At 40.3% G+C, this 24,000-nt stretch overlaps 1 protein-coding gene across 1 annotated transcript in view; it reads right to left on the reverse strand.

Moving 5' to 3' along the window:
• PRORP (protein only RNase P catalytic subunit) overlaps nucleotides 1-24,000 on the reverse strand; it is a gene marked incomplete at both ends in the record, with an annotated part of 53,591 nt that overhangs the window by 24,177 nt on the left and 5,414 nt on the right. The window contains 2 exons of the mRNA XM_081999997.1: nucleotides 6,312-6,419; nucleotides 21,319-21,451. Coding sequence (XP_081856123.1) covers nucleotides 6,312-6,419; nucleotides 21,319-21,451 — 241 coding nt within the window. The remainder of the gene's footprint in view (nucleotides 1-6,311; nucleotides 6,420-21,318; nucleotides 21,452-24,000) is intronic.

The following is a 24,000-nucleotide window of genomic DNA, read 5'->3' on the forward strand; positions in this document are numbered from 1 at the left end:
AGTAAAGTACTTGAACAAATCACAGATGCTGCCAAACGAGTCAAAGAAGAAAAAAATTCTTTTCCATGCAAGACTTTTTTGGGACAAATTTATTAACAACTGCTTGTTTTGCAGGACAGCTCACACAGTAGAGCTCGTATTTTGTATCAATTCTCACTCTGCAGTTGATCTCTTATATGCATGTTGTACAGTTAAGACAGACTTGAAGGCTGGGAAAAATTACCATATGAAAACCTGAACATATTAGTACATGTATTTGTCAACTATATATGTATGCACAGGTGTTAATTTCTTTGTGTGTTTCGTGGCCTCAAGATAATTTTTAGTAAGCAGGACTTCAGAGAGAAAGTTTTGCTTACTATTTTCCCCAAACACTATAAGCTCCAATACTTTCTCTTCCCCTTTTTTTGGTCAGAGAGGATTTATAGGCACAAGAGAAGGGATTTCAAAGAAACAAAATTATGCTTCCAAATTTATTTGGGTTACTAACCCAAGAGAATGAAGAGTCATAGGTGCCATATTTATGGTTTTATTTTTACTCTTTTTTAAACTTTAACTTCATTTGAAGAGTTATTATTTTTGTCTCAATATTTGTCTTTATATTTGGAAAACAAGCCTTGAAAACGTGAATAAAGTGCATGCCAAAATGATGGTTCTGAGATGAATTTACAAAGCATAATTTGTCAAGGTTCTTCAATTCTGTGGCCAGGGTTGGGCTTTTTTCAAAAATTTAACATGACCATTCACCATTTCCTGTAGACTAGTATCCTACACCCTGGTTTTCTCTCCTATCCCGATGAAATTCTTACTCCCAGCTTTCCCTTCAAGGCTGCAACCTTTCTCTACCCACTCTCTTCCATACTGCTAAAGTAGGCAGGGAGTCCAGGAATAACTACTACAGAACCACTAGAATAACTAAAACTATAATATTAGTTTTAAACCTTGAATCCCCTTGATAAATATTTTTTAAATACTTGAACATATAGAAAACGAAAACACAATAACCTGTTCACACATGATTACTATGCTACTTGCAACCACACAATTCATTTAGTCAAAGAACCCTTTTCCAGTTCAGAGAGCAGCCTCCACTCAAGAAGTCTGCTGTTTTCCCCCTGGAAGTGACAAGAAATAGCTGCAAGGCATGTCCTGTCCCCTCCACCTGTCACAGAGCACCCCCAACTACAGCGGTCACAGCCTGGCTTTTTGTGGCAGCCTGCGAGGTGCAGGAGGACAGGTCTAGTGGCTTTGTTGGCAAGAGCCAACTGCTGCTGCAGGCGGGAGGTGTGGTAGGGGTGGCATGCCAGCTGCTGCCACCAGACTGGGACGGGATGGGAGGGGAACAGCAAGGATCTGGCTTCATCAGCTGTTGTACAGGCCTACTGCAATTTACATGGGAATTACATGCACTTACGCAGTCCATTTATAGAAATGCTGATTAAGTTTGGAAGCAACCACTTTGAACTACCCGCCAAGAGCAAAAACGATTCCTTTGTGCATTGTGAGCCTTCAGGAACTCAATCTGGAACTATTTTACCAATCTTTTAGATGTCTGAGTTTAACACAGAGATTAGAGAGGGTAAAGTTAGGGCAGAGCTGACCCCAGCTGCCAAACTGTTTGAAGAAGGGAATTGTGAGTTAGCTTTGATCCAACACACATTTGAAATATATATTCAGTTACGTCTAACACCAGATGGGTACAACTAAAAAAGGAGCTGGCTGCATACCTCATTTACAATATACTAATCTCAGTGTAAATTAAAAATAGCAAAGTACTCTTTAAATTGCGCTTGCTGATCGTGCTCCGTCACTCCTCTCTCGCCCCCCACCCTGGCCCTTCACAGTCTAGGGGTAGCGGGAGCACAGCTCATCGTAGTTCCTTCACTCCTCTCCCACAAGCAAACTGAGATGCTCTAGAGCCTAGATATCCTGCTTGCACTTGGATTCCCTCACTTCCAAGGAATACTTCTACAGAAGATTGTGATAAACAGGAAAAAATACATTTAAGAATTATGTAACAGTTTGTGTTTAATAAGAGAACCAGACAGTTAGCGTGTGGAAATTCCCTCTCTTGATGTTTACAAGGTGAAAGGTGGGGACACTATGGGGAGTTATGGCAGCAAAGAACAGAGAGTACCAAATGTCATTGTGGTGGCTAAGGATTTATGTAATTAGATACATCTGGAGGAAAGGATTAACTCAACGTCACGATACAGCCTGAATCAACTTTGCTTAGTTAAACTGCAAGGACATCTCAGTTTATAAACTACCATGTTTGCAGTACAAACAGTGACTGATTCATCAAGGCAAATACGCATCAGGTACAGTCTTAAACGGCAGCACAATGCACAAAAAACTGGAAAAAGACAAGACTGAATGATTTTAGACTTTATGGGAGTTTGTTTCTACTGTGTGCATTATATAGCAAAAATAATTTCCATTCTATATCTTCTAATTAAGAGTCAACTTTAACATCTAATTTAAAGTCCTGCAGTAAGGAAGCAAAGGGTTGAAAAGAGGTGCTGGCTAATATCCAGTGTTGCAGTTTTACAGTCACTGTGTGTGCAGTGCCTTCAAAACAGATGATCTCATCATTCCCTAGCCCTCAAAAATCTTTGTTCTCACCCTCATGCTGCCTCCTCTTTCCATCCGTAACTGATGCAGCCACATGGTGATCTGTACCAGGAAACAGACCTAGTATAAAACCAACCTGGAGAAAAAGGGGACTGTACTTACAAACTGTCAGTGCCATATACTAGAGAAATTGCCACAGAATATTCCTGTAAATCTGCCAAGTCAATAATATTTATGATGATCTGCTAAGGAAGTGCTGGCTGTGAGGACTGAAGTTGCCTGGGGCTGCTGGAAATCACACATCTAGTTTTCCAAAATGTCAGAACACTTCGGGGATTAAATGAGTAAAAAAATTCCTTCAGCTTCTGCTTTTTTTCCTTCTCTTCTCATCCCTCAAGGTACTCGTGCCTTAGTCCACATAACCCATCCCCTTTCCCAAGATGCCTAAAGAATGCATAATTGGAATGACAAATGTTAGGATGTTTGAAAAAAGAAAGGACTATTTTACCAATGCTTTCTTATTTCAAGCATATGACTAAGACTTAGCTAGAGTTGGTCTGCAGCAAAATAGTTACAGTTCTCAACGCTAAATCACAAAGTGGAACAGTATTTTTTGTTAAATTTAAATAAAGACCAGAATGCATTTAAACTACCATATTATTGTCACATAAATCTTAGGCCTTCTCCTGTGTTTAACAATGCCCTTTATTTTGCTATTCTCTCTAAAGCACATAAGGGACATGGTCCGAAAAACCTAACAATTTGCACGTAGTAACGCTTACAGTGTGTTGTAAATGGAGAGCAGCAATCTCATTTTCTCTTCCAACCATCGCTGTATCCTAACTATGCACTGGAACAGGAAAGTTTACAAAACAGTATCCTCTCTGGGTCTAACAGCTGCAGTGATGAACCCTTGAAAGCAGCATAGACTGACTTCCACCCGGAGACTTAAAATACTTAGCTTTTTGATAGTAAAACACGAGTTGGGCAGCTTTTAACACAGGCCCTTGGAAATACTGCTCCTTTATTATTACCTCTCAAGTCGAACAGAAGAGGTCACCAACGAGTCACAGCATGACCCTCTTCTGCAAAATGGCCCAGTCATGCTGTCCTAGCCAGCCAGCTTGACCTCAATGGCCTTCACTCTTAGATTTTTCCATCCTTTGTGCTCTAACGCCAACTTCTCTTGCATTTATTTCTCCTCTCCATCCTCTCAGTTCTGCATTATGTTTCCCTATGTACCCTGAGGAGTCTAATAAGGCAGGCTGTGAATGCCCCAGACCTGCCACTCCACATTTTCCATCCAGCTGCCTCTGGTGTGAGGACAGCAGCCTCCAAAAGAGGATGTTTTGTGGTAGAGTCAGCCCTCAAAGGACAGACTACAGCATTCAGAGAGGTCAGCATTCACAGATGGGGGACTACTTGGCAGCAACACCAGTAACCAGGAAAGAAACACATGCAGAGATTCCTGTGGCCTTCCCTTCCCTCATCTGGAAAACAAGTTTGGAGGCAGAAGAAAGGATTGCTCTGCTTTGCTGGTTTGGGTTTTTTTTCCTTTCTGTTTTTAGCAGTCTTGAAAAAAAAGAGTAAGAAAACAAGAATACACGCTGCTTGTCAAAAGTATCTAAAATAAGAACAAAGACACAGTCCCTTCCTGTCACGTTACAACACAGGAGTTCAGTCATGAAGAAATAAAAAGCAGGATTCGTGAGCATCCAGCACCATCTCACATTTAAACAATGTTTCCAGTTCAAAAATGTAAACTCAATAGTTAATACTGTAATTGTGTATAAAGACATCTATCATAAAAAATAGTTTAGAAGTATCTCAATGAAAAGAGAGATACAGAAAATAGCCTTTAGTAGTTCATATGTCTAGAAGAGTATTTCTTCTGGGCAGTGAAGGAGCTATTTTGTTGCTTAGAATGCAAATATACACTTCCCATGACAAAAAAGCAACTATCCAGACAGTGAATATCTGCAGGTGTAAAGCAGGAGTAATGGGCATGTCCATCCTATCTCATGTAATGACTCCACACTCTAAAAAACAGGATCCAGGTAACAGAAGCAGCAAAAGACTAGCTGGGGGAAGCTCCAATGGTGAATACTTTTTGTGCGTGACAAAATGCAATAATAATTAACAGCAACATAGCTTGTAAAACAAGTACATTTTAGCTAAGAGAATTTTCTTCTGGAGGTAAGATGGGGTGAGCCCAAGCTGCTGTTCAGTTGTGCAGGAAGGAAAGGCAGATCTGCCTAAAAATCCTCCTAATCTGTAAATACCTGGGATTCAAGAGAGATCTGACCTGTATCTATATGGAACAACCTAAATGGAAAGTTGATGCATCCTTATGGTCCTGCTGGAGCTCCCTGGCATCATGGATCCCAAAGTCCTTCCAATACAGCAGAAGCTAAGGAGGAACTCAAAGGTAGTTTATGCTGCTCAGCATGCTAGTATCTGCTAGTAAGACTCCTGATCACAAATCATCAGTAATTATCCTGCAAAACCAGGCTGGCTCATTCCTCTGTTCCAGCCTTTACAGAACGTTCAGGATCCTGTTCAGAGTTCCCACACGGGGACAGGCATGCACTGAGGAAGGAGGTTTGTTTCTCTTCCCCTTCTTTGGCAGCATAGCTCTGTCTTTCTAAGTCCTAAAACACTGTGGCACTACATGCTGCCTGGGATTCTTCTCAGATAATCAACACCTCCTCCCTGATCCCATCCAAACAACTTGTAAACTTCCTTTTCTGTTTTCAGAGTAAGGAAAGTACCCTCTTCGTGAGACAGTATCTCATGAAACTTCACTGCAGCTCTCAAACAAACATCTTTCAGCAAGTTTATCTAACCTCCCTAGCTCAGCTACTTTTATCTACATATATGAAAGCATATCCTGCTTCTTAAGAATAGTTTTAAAGTAATTCTTAGAATAAAAACTTATTTCTTGTAATTACTAGAAGTAAATTACTTCCTTTATTATCAAGCTCATTTATAACCTAGTTTCAATTTCAAGATTGTGAAAATTTAAATTCTGGCTTTGTAATACAGGTGAGCAGCTACTTTATTATTCCTAATTTAAAGTAAATATTTGATTGAAAAAAAAAAAAACTTTAAGCCATTTCTTAGTGAAAGGGTAAAAGGGAGTGCCAAGAATTCTCAAAAATCAATATTGGTAAAAAAGCAAGATTATTATTCTAATAGCCACCAAGTGGAAAGAACTGAAGCCAGTTTGAGCTGCCCTTGTAAGAACAGGGCTCAAATGCTTAAGGCAATAGAAGTGAAATAAAGTTTAAACTTGTACAGGATGTGGTTTGAACTAAGTAAGGGGTTATTTTAAGAACTCTTAGCAGCATAACTATATTAGACTATATTTTCTACATGGTAGATTTACTCTGTTCCCCAAAATCCCTATTATTATAAAAACATGCACACTGACACAACATAATAACGCTCTAATAATGTTATTATCAAGAACTTTGCTGTAACAATAAGCATTGCATACACGGGGAAATTTAGCTATGATTTTTTATGGCTAATACAGCCAAATATGTAAGAAGAATCATCTTCCCACTGATCCTATTTAGTCTGCAAAGTCTAGATAACCCTTCGAACTTCATTGTAATGTGCTACAAAATTGTTTGATCAGTTTCTCAAGAGATAAGTAATAATGAGGCAGTAATTGTTTTACAATCAGCCTAAGCATACACAAAACTCTCGATGAATATTTAACCAGCACTTACATTTTCACACTGCATCTTTCTGGGTTTTATGTGGGAAACATTGAGTCCATCAATAACAATGTCAAACGGAAGTCGATTTTCCACAAACATTTGAAAGGCTTCAAATTCCTGAAATAAATAAATAAACAAGGGGAAGAATATGTTGAGTTTAACAGAAACAGATTTAATTCAGTTTTTATTTAAAATAGAAACAAAGCCTAAATCTCTCACTTTTCCTTCATTGGCTCTATTTCCCATCTTTACTTGCATATTTGCTACAACCACAAAAAAAAATTTAAAAGCCAGAAGTGTTACAGTGGATACTTCCAATATAATTCTACATCACATTACAACTGAAAACCAAAACTTTACAGTCATCCAGATTTTCAAATTTATAATTGGAATGGTACTCTTTTATAAAGATGCATATAAAGATGCAGTCATTGTTATGCAAACAGCTGCAAAACAAAGCAACTTTACATACTAGTAGACTGTGACACTATGACTAACTCTTAAAATTTCCAAATGTAAAATAAGCATGGTATTTAGTTTCTCTGTAAGAATTATGAAATATCTGAATGCTAATCTTTGGATTACAGACCTATATTTATATAAACATTCCTTTAGAAACACAGCACTCCATTTGTGAGAAATACACAGCTTTAAGGCAGCAAAACAATGAACTTTCTTACTAGGTCAGAAATATAACACAGTGGTTGAGCAAACCAACAGCATCCATCCAGTTTTTCCAACGGAAGGAAAACCGCAACTGCTTTAGGCCTAAGACCCCATAGGAGGAGAACAGAATACAAAGTTTTAATAAAATCTTCAGGAATTCCTCCCTAGATTTTTGAGGAAAGATTTAGTGCTTTGAGCAGACAACTTGCATTAGATTTCTACTTCCTGCTTCTGACTGTTTTTAATAGGCACAGGAACCCTAACCCATCCTGGTGGGCAGTGACCTGGTTTCATAAATGACCTTTCAGTAATGGTTAAGACTTACTTATGGTGTAATAGAGGTTTCACAGTCCAAGGCTATAAGTAAACTCTCATAGGACCTCAAAACAATTGCAAATTTCATGCCTTCTGCTCAAAATTCAAGAAGCACTTTTCTAATCTCACCTTCTCCCATGTAGCCACATAGCAACATATAAATCTAAAGAAAAACCACCCCCCACCCCCCTAAACAAAAACTTGTATAGCATATAGCATATACAATTCTTCCTCGGAGAAATGAATGAAAGAAAGAACATATTTGTCCAGAAAATGCATTACTGTCAGGCAGTAAGAAATGATCACCAACTTCAAACTTAGTCAGAAGGCTTATGACAAGTATTAAGAGTACAAACCAACCAAGTGAGATAAGGATGCCTCATTCAGATGTTAAAATTTCAGGTAGTTTCCAAGCGAACAGAGGTGTACTGGTCAAACGCACACTGACGAGAACACAGGTAACGCAGGGCTCAGCTTAGCGCCACCAGAATCAGTTGCCTTTTGTGTGATCTTTCATTTCTCCATGGCTTAAATAAATGTTATTATTGAGAAAGTTTAAAAAGCTGGGCAAGAGAACTATCATCTTAAACAAAAAGACATTGTTGGCACTTGTGAAGCGTTTCCCCCTGCCCTCTAGCCCCGATCTCAATGTATTTTATATAGATGAATAAATATCCTCATTGCCATCTGCCGGGGACACCAAGACACAGAACAGAATTCACTAGCAAAAGCAGTGGTGGGGATAGGGAGGAGAAACAAATACAAAACCAAACAACAAGGATTCCTGACTTATAGGCTTATGCCATTCAGTGGACTTTCCCATGGTTCAAAATCAGATGAGTCATCACTGCAATACTGGATGGCTGTCTGAAATGTGGGAAAGATAAAAGAAGGAAAACACATGCAGACCGAACGAAGGTAAAATAGAAGAGCTTTGAGACAAAGAAGAGTGAAAGTCGAAAAGACAAAAGAAAGTGGAAGCAGATGAAAACACACGGTCCAACAGAGCATTATTTTCCTAATGCCAAAAAATGCCAAAATTATCTGAAGAAACATGGTTACAGCCAAGGAGACCTTTTTATAAAGTTTAATGTAATCTTGTCTTTAAGGGTCAGTTCAATACAAACCAAACACTTTGTGGAGTATTTCTAAAGCAGTATTTTATTTCAAGTGACAAGAGTTATAGAGCAGTCGCTGAAGGGGTGGGTTTTCCCTGACAGGCAGAATGCTTTGTTGAGGGAACACTAGAGCACAAGTTGGGGGAGTAGCAGAGGAGTTTGGTGGGTCAGCCATCCCCTCTGCCCACTCTTCGCTTGGCTCCCTCTCTTCTCCCAGCAGGGCAGAAGGAGTAGAAGCTGCCAGAAGGGTCCTGCTGAGAGGCACCAGGATAGGCTCAGCACCTCCCAGAAGCCAGCTCCTGGCTCTCTGGGGTTTACTTTTGAAGCTGGGGAGAAGCTGCAACCTTTTCAGTGTCATTCCCTTGGCCACACCACCTTTCCCTGCCATCTCTTCGTGGCCACATCTCCCACTCCATTCTCAACAGATGCTTAACAGTATGCCCCTGCCAGCCTCCCAGATCTGCTCAATTGTTTTGTCTCATTACCAGTAAACTGTGCAATACAGTGGGAGAGAAGGTTTGCTGCCACAGGAGACTCTTATCCACACAGGGAGATGAGGAGTTAATAGCAGAATAAGTGCAGAAGACAAATGGCCAAATTTAATTTATGCCACCAAATACAGAATACTCCAGTGAAAAGTCTTAGACAGACTAAAAGCCCCCAAGGATCTGTTCATTTTCTCCTTGCCATCCATATTTCCCCAGCAACGCACAAGAGTGCCTCTTTCCTTAAAAACAAACAAACAAACAAACAAAAAACAACAACCAACCAAACAAACAAACCAAAAAAATACAAAACAAAGAACCACAGAGAAGACCCAGGTCTGGTCTCCTGGGAGACAGTTTTTGAGTTGCCCTATTCCCCATCCTCTCTGGACACAGGGAAGGAGAAGGGCGAAGCCTGGGAATAAGCAGCAGGCTACATCATCCAGATGCAGTACAGAGTTACTCAAACACACAGAGACTTACATTATAAGAGAAAAAATACACAATTTGAAGGATGCTGATCTTTCAAAGATCATTATTTGTCTGGATTTTATGCAGATCTTACTTACAGCCACAGTAATAAAGAGATGATTCACCCACAATTCTCTGAAAATATTCCTCTCACTAGCTAACTGTAAGAAGAAATTGAAGATCATCTTTACAAGCAGTAAATTAAGTTGAGCTAGGGTACAGCTGATCAGAGAAGCTGGACACAATAATCATCAATGCAGTACAATGATGATGAGAAAGTTGGTTTAGGCAAAAAGAAATGAGCTATTCAAACAGGCTCCCCCTTCCAGAGAATGCAACGTATGATCTACATACAGCCCTGCGTTTGACACAGGAATGTTTACATGGAAACTTCCTGCTGAACATGACAAGGGGAACTTCTGATGAACCCCTACAACATGCCAGCAAGTAGTGAAACATCTCTCTCTCTTTCCCCCCACCAGGTAAGAGCACCAAAACAAACACAGCAAACCTTACACTAATTTCTAACTTGTTCTGACTGGGTTAATCTCACAAAGTTTCTGAGGAAAAAGTTCTGCCAGCTTTGGAAACACTACTCAAACTCACTTCAACAGACTTGGCAACTGAAGGGACAAAACTTTAAAAACACATTCAGCATTGCTTATTGACATGACCCTCTTAACGCTGGGGAGCGACAGAGAAGCGTTGCAATACAGCAAGGCCGCTACCTCACTGCAAGACTTCCCACCGCAGCCGGTGCACCACACGAACATGTCTCCCTGCAGCAGGAATACGTGCAATGCAGCAGGGCATTCGCAGGAGGCTCCAGTGATGCCCTGTCCCATACAATGTGCAAAAGAAAAGGCAACTTTAAAAAACCCACCTGATTTCATTCATTGCCTCTCTGGGAAAATAGGGGAATGCCAACTATGCAACTGGTAGAAATGATTCACTGCACCTTCTATTAAGAAAACATCTTTGCAAATGGACACCACACTAACTAAATCGATTTGGAAGTAAGAGGAAGCCATAACAAACCCATGATGGAATTTATCTTGATGTGAAGAATTAAAGACATTTAAAATAATTTTTTGTTTAACGACTAGAGTGTGGGTGGCTCAAGTCCATTCACATCTTGGCAAAAGTACAAAACCGTCTTGCATTTTTTTGGTACTTCACACCAGCTGGTTGACTCATGGGGCTATTTCACCATCATTTTATACTGGTATGTACTGGTGCTGCCACAGAAAGAGGTGTTTCTACCTTCTCCCTTCCCTCAGCCACTCATTCCTAGCCTTGCCCCCTACTCTACCTATGCAAACACGTTTGTTGGCACAAGGAAAAAGAATGAAGTGGATGAAGGACTGAGCCACCATGAACTGAGACAAGTAGCAGTCTTTACCCTGCACCAGTCCCCCTGTTCAGGTCAGAGCACAGAGGTTTGTCTTGGCGTGAAAATGCAGCCAGGACATGGAATAGGAATGAGACTGGTAGCAAGGGAGACTACTGGGATCACCCTTTTCCATTGACTATGCTAACTTACTGGATTGTGAAACAAAAACATTTTGTGATTTCTCTCTGAACCTGGGGTATTGCAGTGAAACAAGAGATAGAGATTGGTTTTAAAAAAACAGAAGTACAGGAATTATTATCTGAAAAAGAAAGAAAGAACAAAGATTGGTTTTGCTATTTTAAACCATTCATTTAAAAAAAAAAAAACCCAAAAAACCACCCTGTGACCTCAGACTTCAAAAGTCTGGCTTACACAGCCAATAATATTTGAAATAAGACTTTTCCATAAGAGTATTAATACTATTTCAACTCCTGTAAATACATTTATAAACAGAAACGTGTGTTTTTATTCCAGTACCAGTGCACACACAGACTACAAGCCTCAAAAGCACAACAAAAATGAGCAGAGGAATTAATTATTAGTATTTACAGATTTACTATGTTAAACAAGGTAACATAGAAATAAACATTACAATTGAAGACAAAACAAAGAAAACATAGCTAAACAAGCATGTCCTTTGATCAGAGCAATGAAAATAATTCAAATGAGTATTTTGAAATCATTTGAATTCTGTAACAGATCTAAGAGTATCGCAAGTTTCCGATCACAGAAAGGTTAGATCACTTGAGCATTTTTCTCCTCAAGTCTAAATAGGAAATCTAGTGGCAACTAGAAATAAAAATCATGGTGTTGCTCAAATTCTGCAGCAATCCAATAATCTAAATGTCAAAACCCAAAATAATACAACATATAAAAGGAGATACATGAGGTTATCCATAGAGGACTTTTGAATATAAGAAAGGCTATTAAGTTCATGCCAACACATGGAATTAGGGAAAAAAAAAAAAAGGGAAAAGAAAAGAAAACCTACCAAAAACTATTAAAATCACTGCAGGAAAGGCTGCGTGTCACTTATTCTAAGCAATAAAGTTTATGCTCACTCATCAGGAAGGGTGGAGAGATACTAAAGTCAAATTAAAAAGTGCAAAAAAAAGTACAGTATTCAACATATTTTGTTTCCAGAAGCATTCACAATAGTTCAAGCTTTGTACAACAGAAGAAGCAGTGCTTTCCATCTCCATAATAAACGGCAATGTACTCAAGTGCAAGGAAAAAGCAAATTCTAATTAAAAGAATATTATATCGCACTTAAGGATTATAATACTTATTTAACTCTACCCAAAGTATCACACAGGGTGTTTTTCAACACCATAAGAGCAGCTTTTAGAGAAGCGAAAACATTCACTTTTTAACAGTTTCATAAAACACAAAGTGATGGAGGTTGCTTTGTTTTCAGCAATGTTTCTTGGTGTCAGAAGGAAAACACAGGAATGAGCATGAGAGTGTGAGAAATAAAATTCAGCTGTCAAACTGAAATCCAGCCAATTTTTTTTAAGGCGCCTTGTTGGAGCACTCTTAAATCTGTTTGTTGCTCTGCCTGAAGGGTTTGAATATTTCCCCCACAGTTTCAAAGCTTGGAAATCCCCTTCAAACCCTTATGAGCAGGAAGGCTTTTCTCAGTATTGTGTACAGTATCACTATGTACTCTGTATTGCATACAATTTGTTTGCCCCCCTGTTATATGCTTCTAAAGTTAACAAATAATCCAGGAGTCACAAACTGCGGTGGCTGTTAGCCTTCAGAGATACCGTCGCAATCAGGAAGGTACTGGCAGGCACACTGACAGCCTGGCTGAGATGTGCTCTGTGTTGCCTGTTCATAGTCCTCCATCAACAGCAGGCAGTGTTGTCGTGGGACTTGTTCCTGCCCGCCCACATCAGACAGCAGAAGGTCAGTCACAAGCCCAATGCAAAACCTGGACCTCAACAATCCAGGCAGCGCAGTTCTGAAACGTCCTTCCTGAGCACACTTAACATGGAGGGGGGAACAAGCAGTTTGCACAGCTGTCCTCAGCGGAAAAATGCCCACATCTTTGCAAGGCTGTCATCATAAGTGCAAGAGTATATAAATGGACCATACCAAGCTTTCTTTTAAAGCAAACAAACAAAAAAACCTTGCAAAGTCAGAAATATTTTGAATTCACAGTGCTTTCAAAATTAAAAACACTATTTTGGAACCGTTTCATCTTAAGGGAAATCACCTAACAGAATGCTAAACCAGGAAAAGATTGACTTGAATGCTTAAATACAATGTAACGAGCATTATAGAGAGACAGTCGAATAATAGAAAAGCAGTGCATCATGAGCTGCATAGAAAAGACAGCGTCCCAAGTGAGGCACTTCGTTACAGACAATCCACAATATTCATGTGGAAAGATGCTACATGAATGTCAGACAGCTGGATATACCTCCGTGCTGCTTTCTCTGCTATGCTGGTACAAATGTCTGAAGCTAACCTAAACAAGGAACTTACCTAGCTGAAAAAACATCCACAAGAAAACAAAATATTATTTTGTCATCTAGGTTTGCCCCCTGCTTTCCATGGGGCTGTGCTCACTTGTTTCCTGGCACACTTGCAGAGGCCAAAGGGGGCAGGAATGAACAGCCGGCAGGGTGGTGAGCCTAGTTATGCTAGTTTAAAAATCACACTGCCACCAAACGCTTACGCTAACTAATACTTGCAGCCTCAAGAGAAATAGCAACTGTTCAGGGTGACTGAATGACACCCCCTGTTCTACCCCTATTTTAATATTTCTAGCAACTATCCAGAGAATTATAAACCTATGCAGCTGTACACTGTAATATAGTTGAATCAATGACTAAAAATCGTGCAAACTCTCTGGAATAATATGATCTGGTAGAGTTTAAGGTGCACACCTTTTGCAAAAGAGTATCACCAGAAATTCTTTCCTTGTGTCAATGAAAAAGTAAGTAAAATAGAAGCAGATGGCATTAATTAGATTTTCAAAAAACCTGACACAAGACTTCATAACAAGCTACTAAAGCACTGAACTAGTTATAGCATTAAAAAAAGGCAGAAAAGTAAAAACAAAGGGTCATGCTAAAAAATTAGCTGCATCTTTAAAAGTTCTGTACTAATTCCCATACATACGAAATATTCCACAGATATTTGGGAAAGGGGATGGCACAGAAGCAGCCAAACCAATGATGAAAACAAAACCAAATGAAATTTAGCATCAGAAAGATGAAGCAATGCATAATATAGGAAGAAAGTGTACATATATATTACAGATTTCTGGAGGAACTGTATCGACTTAAATGATCACCATAGTGTAACGAAAACATCTGCTCAAATTGCTGATGTTCTAAAACAAATCTAATCAAATCCTAAGAGATAAGGCATTGGATAGATAACATAAATTATTAGAACTTAGTAAGCTATTCTAATTATCATAAATTATAATGAAGCCCTATATCAGACAATTCCACATAGGCCTCTGCAGCATCAGAAGAATCTGTTTTTGACCATAGCTAGAGATCAGCTCCTCAACTTAGAAGACCCTTTGGTAATGAACCAAAGGACCAAATGGTAAAAGACCATTCGATAATGCATAAGTTCCAAGAGGTAACATTTCAAAGTGTATTAAATCAACATGTGCTCGCACTAATTTTACTTTAGAAGCATTATCAAAGAACTTAGCAATATTCAAAGACAGCAAACACTTAAAAAAAAGGATGGTAGTGTATGCAGCCTGCATTATGTAAACATATCTTCAGATCCTACTTAGTGGAATGTATGAGCTGCAAGTAAAGGACTGTGTGTCCAAAAGGTTCCTGATAAAAGAATTTCCTTAAAAATTAGCTACTCAGATAATTCAGATTAGTTTAATTCTTTAGTTAAAAGTTACTGTTCTGACTTCATGTTTATGGTCTTGTCTACCTCTGTGATCAGCTAATGAACAGGAAAAAATAAATAATTTATCAAGGTACGCCGTTCTTAAACCTTGGTGAAATTTTTCAATTTCTTCCATTTCTCTCTATTTCTTCTTATACGTTCTAGATAATGTAAGGAAGATACAGATCTGAGAAAAATCACTGCATCAGCAAACCGTGTTTGTATTTTGCTTAGCAAGTTCTTCAGATGATAAACAGAGGAAATAAGGTTAGCAACTGTATTTTAACCAAGCAACTGGTGTTCAAAAAAATAGATTAGAACCAGATTTTTCTTATCTGATTGCACAAACTGGAATATGAAGAATGTGTCATGTTAGGAGAATTTCCAAATACAGTGTTGACAAAGTAGTGGTTTACAAAGACTGCGTAGGACAACGAAACAGGTTTAGACAGTGGATTGGAAGAAAGGAGCGTTCTTGTGTTGCAGGGTGGCCTAATTTTGCTGCATAACCATCTGATGGCAAAGGAACCCAAGTGACCTGAACAAAATCCCAACTCAATCCTTGCTATATGAATCAAGAAAAGGAGGACTGTGGACCACCCTTGAAGATCTGACCCACCCCCAAGAAAGATTGTCTAATACTGAAGTAATTGAGGGAAAGAAATATGCGCTGAATTTATAATGTTTTCATCTAGATCTATTTCTTGCTGCTAAGGAAGCAGATAAGTCTTTTATTCTCCTGCCAAAAGACTCTCTGTGCTTCTGTTTGCTTCCATTATCAGGAGCCTCTGGGGTAAGGGAAGATGCAAGAGAAGCCTTAGAAAAAGTCCAACTGCCTTTGTCTCTCACCACCCATTTCCCATTCAGGGTCCCCTCTTCCCCTCCTTTTCCTTCCTTCCAGAAGTTGCCTCCCCTCTAGCAGACCATATCACAAGAAGAATGTAACATCCACCCTGAATTAAATGGAAGCAGGAGGACAGAAAGGAAGCAGGATAAAGGCTGCAGCTTGGACTGCGGTTCTCTCAAGATTCTGGGCACTCTACTACTGCCATTATCTTAACACCCACCATAAAACATTACCTGTCTTTATTCTGTGCTTACTAGACCTTACAAGATGGAGTAGTGGATCAAGCTCTGAGGCTAGTGCTCTCCCTAACCCCCAAACTAACTCTAGTTCTATCCAAAACACAGCTGAAATAACCTCACAGCTAATCCTGAGCCCCGCTCAGACAAGCTCTCCTCTATCCTTGTGGATGTTACAAGATCCATCAGCAAACCTGGCTCTTAAGGCAATGCAGGATCCTGTCCTACTGAATCCTGACTAAGTCCAGTGGCCCATATTTAGCAGAGATCTAGAAAATAAAAAAGCTGTTTAATCCTATCTGCAAATGTTATCTCATCTTTGTAGGTTTCCCTAGACCTATGATTGCACATCTTCAGAATCCAGGAATCTTCAGGCTTGATATCAGTGTATTTAATTCTAACTGCAATGCTAACCCTATCCTTATCTACAAGCTAATGACCATATCCTTCTCAGAACTAAAAACTAGCCACAAGGCAACACTGGACTTAGTCATCAATCTGCTATTCTGCAAAACCCGTAGAATTAAACTTCTCAGCACTGCCATCCTATAATCAAACAACAGCTATAAGCAAATTTTTTGATAAGCAGTGTTACAGACTAGATTACACATTTGTCCTTACCGATGCCACCTCTAATTTAATGCTCTGGCCTAACCACAGCCATATGAGGTGAGTATTTCAAGTATTTTAACTCTTAGATATCAACTCTTACCCTAGTCTTATCCATAGCCCAACAACACGTACCGAAAAGGCTACTAATAAGCCCTTCATCTCCACTAGCATTAGCTCCCACTCAATCCTAATGAACTTGCAGGACTACAACAATAACTCAAGTTCTCCAGCACCTGCTGTCCAAAACACTAATCCCTAAACACCACACTTTCAGGACTTTCTAGATTCAGCAATAACAGGTTATTCCATCCTGGATATCCTGAAACCCCAGCCTACCTACATGCCAGTAACACATACCCATCCAAAAATTAGTCATAATTTGCTCATCTAAGCCAGCCTCAGCATTCATCCTACTCTTGGGCCTCCTACAGGGCGGGGGGGGGGGGGGGGGGGGGGGAAGAGAGAAAAAAAGAAAAGAAGGAAAAAAGAAAAGAAGGAAAAAAGAAAAAGAAGAAAAAAAAAAAAGCAGAAGCTCAGAAATCTCTACCATCTTGAAGCCTAGGCTTAGCCCTAATCTTAACCCTAACTATAGCTCACAACCCCTATATCCCTCTGCAGAATGAACGGAAAGCTTTCAACCCATGCTGGCACAAGCAGGATTTTCATCCTGCCAGCACAGTTCTTGCAGAAGCTAGTTCTGAATCCAAGTGCTGACATTTTAAACAGAACCCTAGCAAATTGACCCACCCTGCCACAGAACTGACAAGAGGACTTTCAGTCTTTCCCACCTGAGAAGAAACCACAGGAATTGTTCCTGCCCAAAACCACCCCCATCCCAGTGCAAGGGGCTTTGCAGCATTCAGAAACATGCCAAATTTTTGTACTGTACAGGAGAAACACTTAACTGGAAATCTGAACCCTTTGCTGCAACATGGCACATATCTGGGAAGGAAGGGGGCACATGAAGAAGTTGGGAGAGGACACAGCTGGGACAACTGACCCCAACTGACCAAAGGGATATTCCATACCATATGATGTCATGCTCAGCATATAAAGCTGGAGGAAGACGAAGGAAGGGGGGCATTCAGAGTGATGGCATTTGTCCTCCCAAGTAACTGTTACACGTGATGGATCCCTGCTTTCCTGGAGATGGCTGAACACCTGCCTGCCCATGGGAAGTAGTGAATGAATTCCTTGTTTTGCTTTGCTTGCGTGCGCGGCTTTTGCTTTCCCTGTTAAACTGTCTTTATCTCAACCCATGAGTTTTCTCATTTGTCTGATTGTTTACCCCATCCCACTGTGGGGGTAGTGAGCGAGCGGCTGTGTGGTGCTTAGCTGCCGGCTGGCGTTAAACCACAACAGTGGTACACGTTGTGCACACAGGATCAGCTGTTTGCTTGGAAGGGGTTTTCTCCTCTTCAACCCCCAACCTTCTCAGGAGACACAGCAGGCCTAACCGAATTAACTACTTTTTTCTTCCTGAGGTCAGGCAAAGCAGCCATGACATCGACCATAATCACCCAGGCATCTCAGGGCAAGCAAGGGCACCTTGGAAACAGCTCAAGTGCAGGCAATTTAGCTGATCTTGACCAGAAGTTGAGAGCCGACAAAGCAGGTAGAAGAATGAGAAGATCACTGGAAGTTGGGAGTGAAGGCTCTGCCAGATGGGCTTAGGGCAGACTGTGGCAGACACAGTTTTCTTAGAGTTCTGAGTACATAGGGGTTTTTGGAAGTAATGAACTACTCCATTCAGAACGGGATTGACACATACCACACAGAGCTTTGGGGAAAATCATGGAGCTAGGAAATATTCACATGTGAAAGGAGAACCAAAGCATTATAGAAAAGGAAAGGCATCAATCTAAAAGTAAAAGATAGAGCTTTATTTTCAAGGCGCCTTGGAAACAGCACCACCTCATTCAGTTGCAAAAATAACACTGAGATGAATGGGCCACTTCCTCTTCCCCCTCCAATAGCTTATATTCTAGAAGAATATGTAAAACCCCTTTACACACACAGCCCAGATCTAGTGTGGGGATTTTACATGCCCACAAACCCATCTCTTCCTGCCTTCTTGACAGCACATACACATCTCCCGTGTGCTTCCTCCCCCCTGCACAACAGTCCTTTCAGGCTTATCAGGGGTATGAAGTAGCCACAAAGGGAATGAAATTACTTCATTTGCATATTTGAGAGAAACACCTGGGAGCAGGTGCGACATGAAAGCAATCACAGAAAAAGTTGATTCCGCCTCTCAGTATACCAATTATATCATCTCAGGCTCAATGGCATAGCTCCCAATTAAATGCAGCCAGAGTAAACAGGCATCCGACTGAAAACATCATACAGACATTGGTACAAAAGGTGACAGTCTTGTTACAATTGTTTTCTTTCTATGGCAGCCTGCAAGGTTGCAGCTCGCTATATTAGATCATCATATGACATCCTAGTAGACTTTTCAGTAGTTATGCATAAAGATTAAAATCAATGTCTATTTTTAATGTTACAGCTATTTCCTTATCATGGATAATCAGTTTTCTAGTTCACACAAGCCATCTTTTCAACATATTTGTAAATAGTGTTCACTACCACTCTGATGTACAAGCCTAAGTTGTTTGATTTTCTTTCCTAAAACTAAGTACAAAAAAGTTGGTTTTTTTAATCACAGTACAACAGACTACTTTTTGGGGATCCTCAACAAACCAAATCTTTGCTCCTAATTTTCTACTCTGATCGCATTTATTCTTAAGTGAGGGAAATAAAATCAAATAAAGCAATGATGCTATTGCAAAGCAAGACAAAAGACTATTCCTTGGGGAGGAGGAAGATTCCAAATGCATTACATATTCAATTTGAAATGCTGTTGGAAAAAAAAATGTCTAGAGCTCAAAACAACTCAAACTGTTTCCCTGACTAATCATTTCATTGCAAGAAACATAGATGCACTAAAGAAAACTAGTTAGGAGAAAAGAAGGAATAGAAAGCTAAAATGTTTTCTATTTGAATTGCAGCTACTACAAAAAAGTGATTGACTGGAAAACGGAAACCCCCCTCTCAGATATACTTGCTTACATCCTATTTTCAGCCTCTTCACCTAGTTTCCCCTCTGGAAAACCCTGGCTGCAGGAAAAGTCACACAGTCTGGCATACCTAAAATGGGCAGCATATTTTCATCACCACACATCTGCTTTCACAGCACAAGGGCAACTAAAAAGTCCCAGATTTATTTCTGGAAACCTCTGACACATCATGACACTGTTTTGCCTCTACCCCAACATCCATGCTCAGAATTCACTGAGGGAGCAGACTTTAAGCTGTATGGCCAACAGTAAACAAACTGAGTTCGTCTCCATTCAGCCTCCTGATGACCGCCTCGTTGAGCAAGGTCAACTTGGAACTAGCAAGTGAGTGGCCTCAGAGTGGTAAATGACAGAATTTCAGCTATCACACAGACTAACAAAATCTACTGTCATCAAAACTTAAAATAGCGTATTGAGTCTTTGTTTCATTAGACTGCATTCATTTGATCAATCAGGTTCTCAGACCAGGGGAACATCATTTCCACTACTGCTCAGCTTGGGCGTGAATTGGAGGTTTAGGAACTCCCTTCCTAAACCTCCCTGCCTTCAACTGGTACTGCTAATCTAGACCTGTGTATTTGACAAATTTGAAATTTTCAAGCCAGCAGTCACCACAGGGAACAGAAACGAAACTTCACAGGCTAGACAGTTAACTGGTTAAGGAATTAAAATTTTGTTGTTGTTGCTTTCTTTAATAAACCAACCTTATCCATAATTTTCACAAAGGCTTTTAGAGTACAGATAAGAGTTAGTTGTACAGTGTGCAATAAAACATATCCTTTTGTTTATCTTATAATATTATAGCACACCAGTACCTATTAAATACTTTAAATTATTGCTAGATTTTTAAGGATAATTTTACTCCCCTGTACAATTCACAGCTAGATCAGCTAAAAGTCCTGAATTGAAGAGAAAATCTGTGTGGAAATTAGACATCTGAACAACAGGCTGCATGTACTACAAGCACCCCACACTAACAGTTTCAAGTTTCTATAAAACTGTTACATATGTGCAAAGTCCATCTCTGCAGAAAGCCTGAAGAATTAAACCTGGTGTCCTCTTGCATAATTTCAGAACGAGTGCAGAACTGAGGTGCCAGCTGCAGCAAAATGACATCAAGACTTGCAAAGTTAAAGCGAACCCACCCAGAGATGTGGTGTGGGCTCCATCTAGCGAAGCTCAGCTTCATTCCATATGGCTATTGCTGAATGACTGATCTCCATGCAAAATGAGTAAGAAACAGAACAGCAATATAATAGAGTGTCTGGGAATTATGCCCTCTCGTATGTTTACAGTGATCTTTGAAAAGCTTGATACTCCTGATGTATACTGTAATTATAAATATGAAAGTGTATCTTTAAAATTGAGGGGTAGTTGGCTGGTTGGTGGGTTGTGAAAGTTGATTGAACAAAAAGGTAATTGGTTCTTTATTGTTTCTGGCAACAAGCTGCCCAACTGAAAAATCAAATATTCAGCACATAAATGTAAGCTTCAGCTATGATACTGAACTTAAGAAACACTAGGACTTCTACTTTTTTTGCAAGCTCAAAATACTAGATCTTATTTTGTTCTAGTTATTGTGTTTTATTCCATATTTAAAATTTAGCTTTTGAAGGATTAAAAGAGCTCCACATCTTTTAGATTTTTTTAATGTAAAGAAAAAAAATTACATTTTAATTATTTCAGTATCCATTAACAGCTGACTAAAAATATAAGAACAGAGACAATATGAAAGAGGTCAATATTTTGACCCATTTTATAAATACAACTGAAAAAGATATACAGGATACTGAAGTATCTAATGGCCTACTAATGTTTAAAGCAAAGAAAAAGAGATTTGTGGTGTTTTCAAAGTACCTGAACATTAATTGTATATTACCCTCCTAGTCAATGAACCTGACAGTGTGCAAGACCTACCTGTGGGCTTGTCTTTCTAAAAGTGTCAGTTCCATGTATCACGTCCCTTATTATTCTTTCTCTGAGATTATTATACTGCTCTTCGGTGAGGTCACCATCCTCCAACTGATGGTTGCAAACTGGGCACTGTCCACTGTAATGGTAGTAAAACAAGAAAATAAGAGGATAAAGGCTTTTAAATGAGAAATATCTTAAATTTTCCTAAATTATTGAGCATCTGTATATAATCACAATTCTTTAAAAGAACTCCAACACAGTATAATCATCAGAAAATTAATTGTACTCTTTCTGGGATGCATCCAAAACCACCTCCCTGGGCAGCCTGTTCCAATGTTTGACCACTCTCTCTGTAATGAAAGTTCTCCTGATATCTAGTCTAAACCTTCCCTGGAGCAACTTGAGGCCGTTTCTTGTCGTCCTATCGCTAGTTACTTGGGAGAAGAGACCAACACCCACCTCACCACAACCCCCTTTCAGGTAGTTGTAGAGAGCGATGAGGTCTCCCCTCAGCATCCTCTTTTCCAGACTAAGCAGTCCCAGTTCCCTCAGGCGCTCCTCATAAGACTTGTGCTCCAGACCCCTCACCAGCTTCGTTGCCCATCTCTGGACACGCTCAAGCACCTCAATGTCCTTCCTGTAGTGAGGGACCCAAAACTGAACACAGGATTCGAGGTGCGGCCTCACTAGTGCTGAGTACAGGGGCACAATCACTCCCCTACTCCTGCTGGCCACACTATTTCTGATACAGGCCAGGATGCTGTCGGCCTTCTTGGCCACCTGGGCACACGGCTGGCTCACATTCAGCCGGCTGTCAGCCCGCATCCCCAGGTCCTCTTCCACCAGTCGGCTCTCCAGCCACTCCTCCCCAAGCCTGTAGCGTTGCATGGGGTTGCTGTGACCCAAGTGCAGGACCCAGCACTTGGCCTTATTAAACCTCATACAGGTGACCTCGGCCCATCGATCCAGCCTGTCCAGATCCCTCTGCAGAGCCCTCCTACCCTCCAGAAGATCAACACTGCTGCCAAACTTGGTGTCATCTGCAAACTTACTGCAGGAGCACTCGATCTCCTCATCCAGATCATCAATAAAGTATTGAACAAGACCGACCCCAGGACCGAACCCTGGGGAACATCGTGTGTAAAAGAGTTCAATTTTCAGCATTACCACAAATTCCCACATCTCTAGTATTTCGAAGTTTCCCTACTACACAGGAAAGTCACCATGGATACATACAGCCCAGATCTCAACGTGGGAAAGTGATGCAGTTGCACTGGCCTGGGCAGAACATAGAACATAGAAAGTAGTTGTAGGCATACCAACCAGTTGAAGCTAGCAGGCAGGCCACAGAGCCTTGGTCTAGCTATAAATCCATTCCAAAGTGTTACAACAAGAAAATGCACCAGTGAAATGCTCCGCTATTGTGACACCGACTGCTCCTACAAAAAAGGTAAGCTATCTGTGCGGGGTTTATCAAGGTTTGGAATAACCAAACCTGCCACAGGTGTAAGAATAACCCTGCCCAAAAGAAGGAAAAAAAAAAAAAGAAAGGAAAGGTAACATAAATCTGCTGTATGGTTGGAAAAGCAAGACTACTGCCTTTGTGCCACTTGTATTTTGCTACCAGACTTTCCCTTATTTCTAGGCTAAAACTGTTCAGATCTCTCCAAGGTGGTCGAAGTGAACAGACTGAGAGCAGAACGTCACTAAAACAGGAATACTGTTTGCTTTGAAAGCCCTCAGCAATACTAAGTCCCACTGGCACTGTGTGTCTGTACCATGCCCAATTCCACCAGAGACATTCTAATATCAGGCTGGCTGCATCCAAACAGAAAGCAGCTTTACGTTGCTATCTCCTGATGACTAATCACTACTTGCTTCTTTATTGATAAGAAACTTCTGTTCTTGCTCTGTAGCAGGGGCTAAATATCATCACATGTATCTAGGAATGCGGACTACTGCAGGTGAAAAAGCTCTGCACCTACAGATTTAGTAGCCATCATTTAGTGTTCATTTCCCAGAGCCAGAAACACCACTCCATCATACACAGCTGAGTCAGTAATTACATGACTGCATGCAGCACTGGGACAGTTTCTTTTATCATTCACATCATCCATTTCTCAGTACTCTTCGTTTCCCTGTTGCAGGTCCAGCAGCTATGGTAATGACTGTGATTCTGCAAATCCCAAATCATAGGTCATTTTCTCTGATACACACAAGAACTCTCCACTGATTTGTCCATGCATGTTTTTAGTATTAAAAACCCAAAGAGACTGAAAATCTATCATACAAGAAAAGATTACAGAACAGAATAGGGCATGTGAAAAACCAGACCTCAAACTTTTTAGTTTCACAGAATCACAGAATCATTAAGGTTGGAAAACACCTTTAAGATCATTGAGTCCAAACATCATCCCAACATCACCATGCTCATTAAACCATGTTTCTTGAACACTTCCAGAGATGGTGACTCCACCGCCTCCCTGCAGTCTGTTCCAATGTTTCACCACTCTCTCAGGAAAGAAATTTTTCCTAATATCCAATCTAAACCTCCCCTGGAGCAACTTGAGGCAATTTCCTGTCATCCTATTGCTAGTTACTTGGGAGAAGAGACCAACACCCACCTCACCACAACCCCCTTTCAGGTAGTTGTAGAGTGATGAGGTCTCCCCTCGGCCTCATCTT

The sequence above is a fragment of the Phaethon aethereus genome, assembly GCF_964289735.1.
Source record: "Phaethon aethereus genome assembly, chromosome: 5".
NCBI classification, from domain to species: Eukaryota; Metazoa; Chordata; class Aves; order Phaethontiformes; family Phaethontidae; genus Phaethon; species Phaethon aethereus.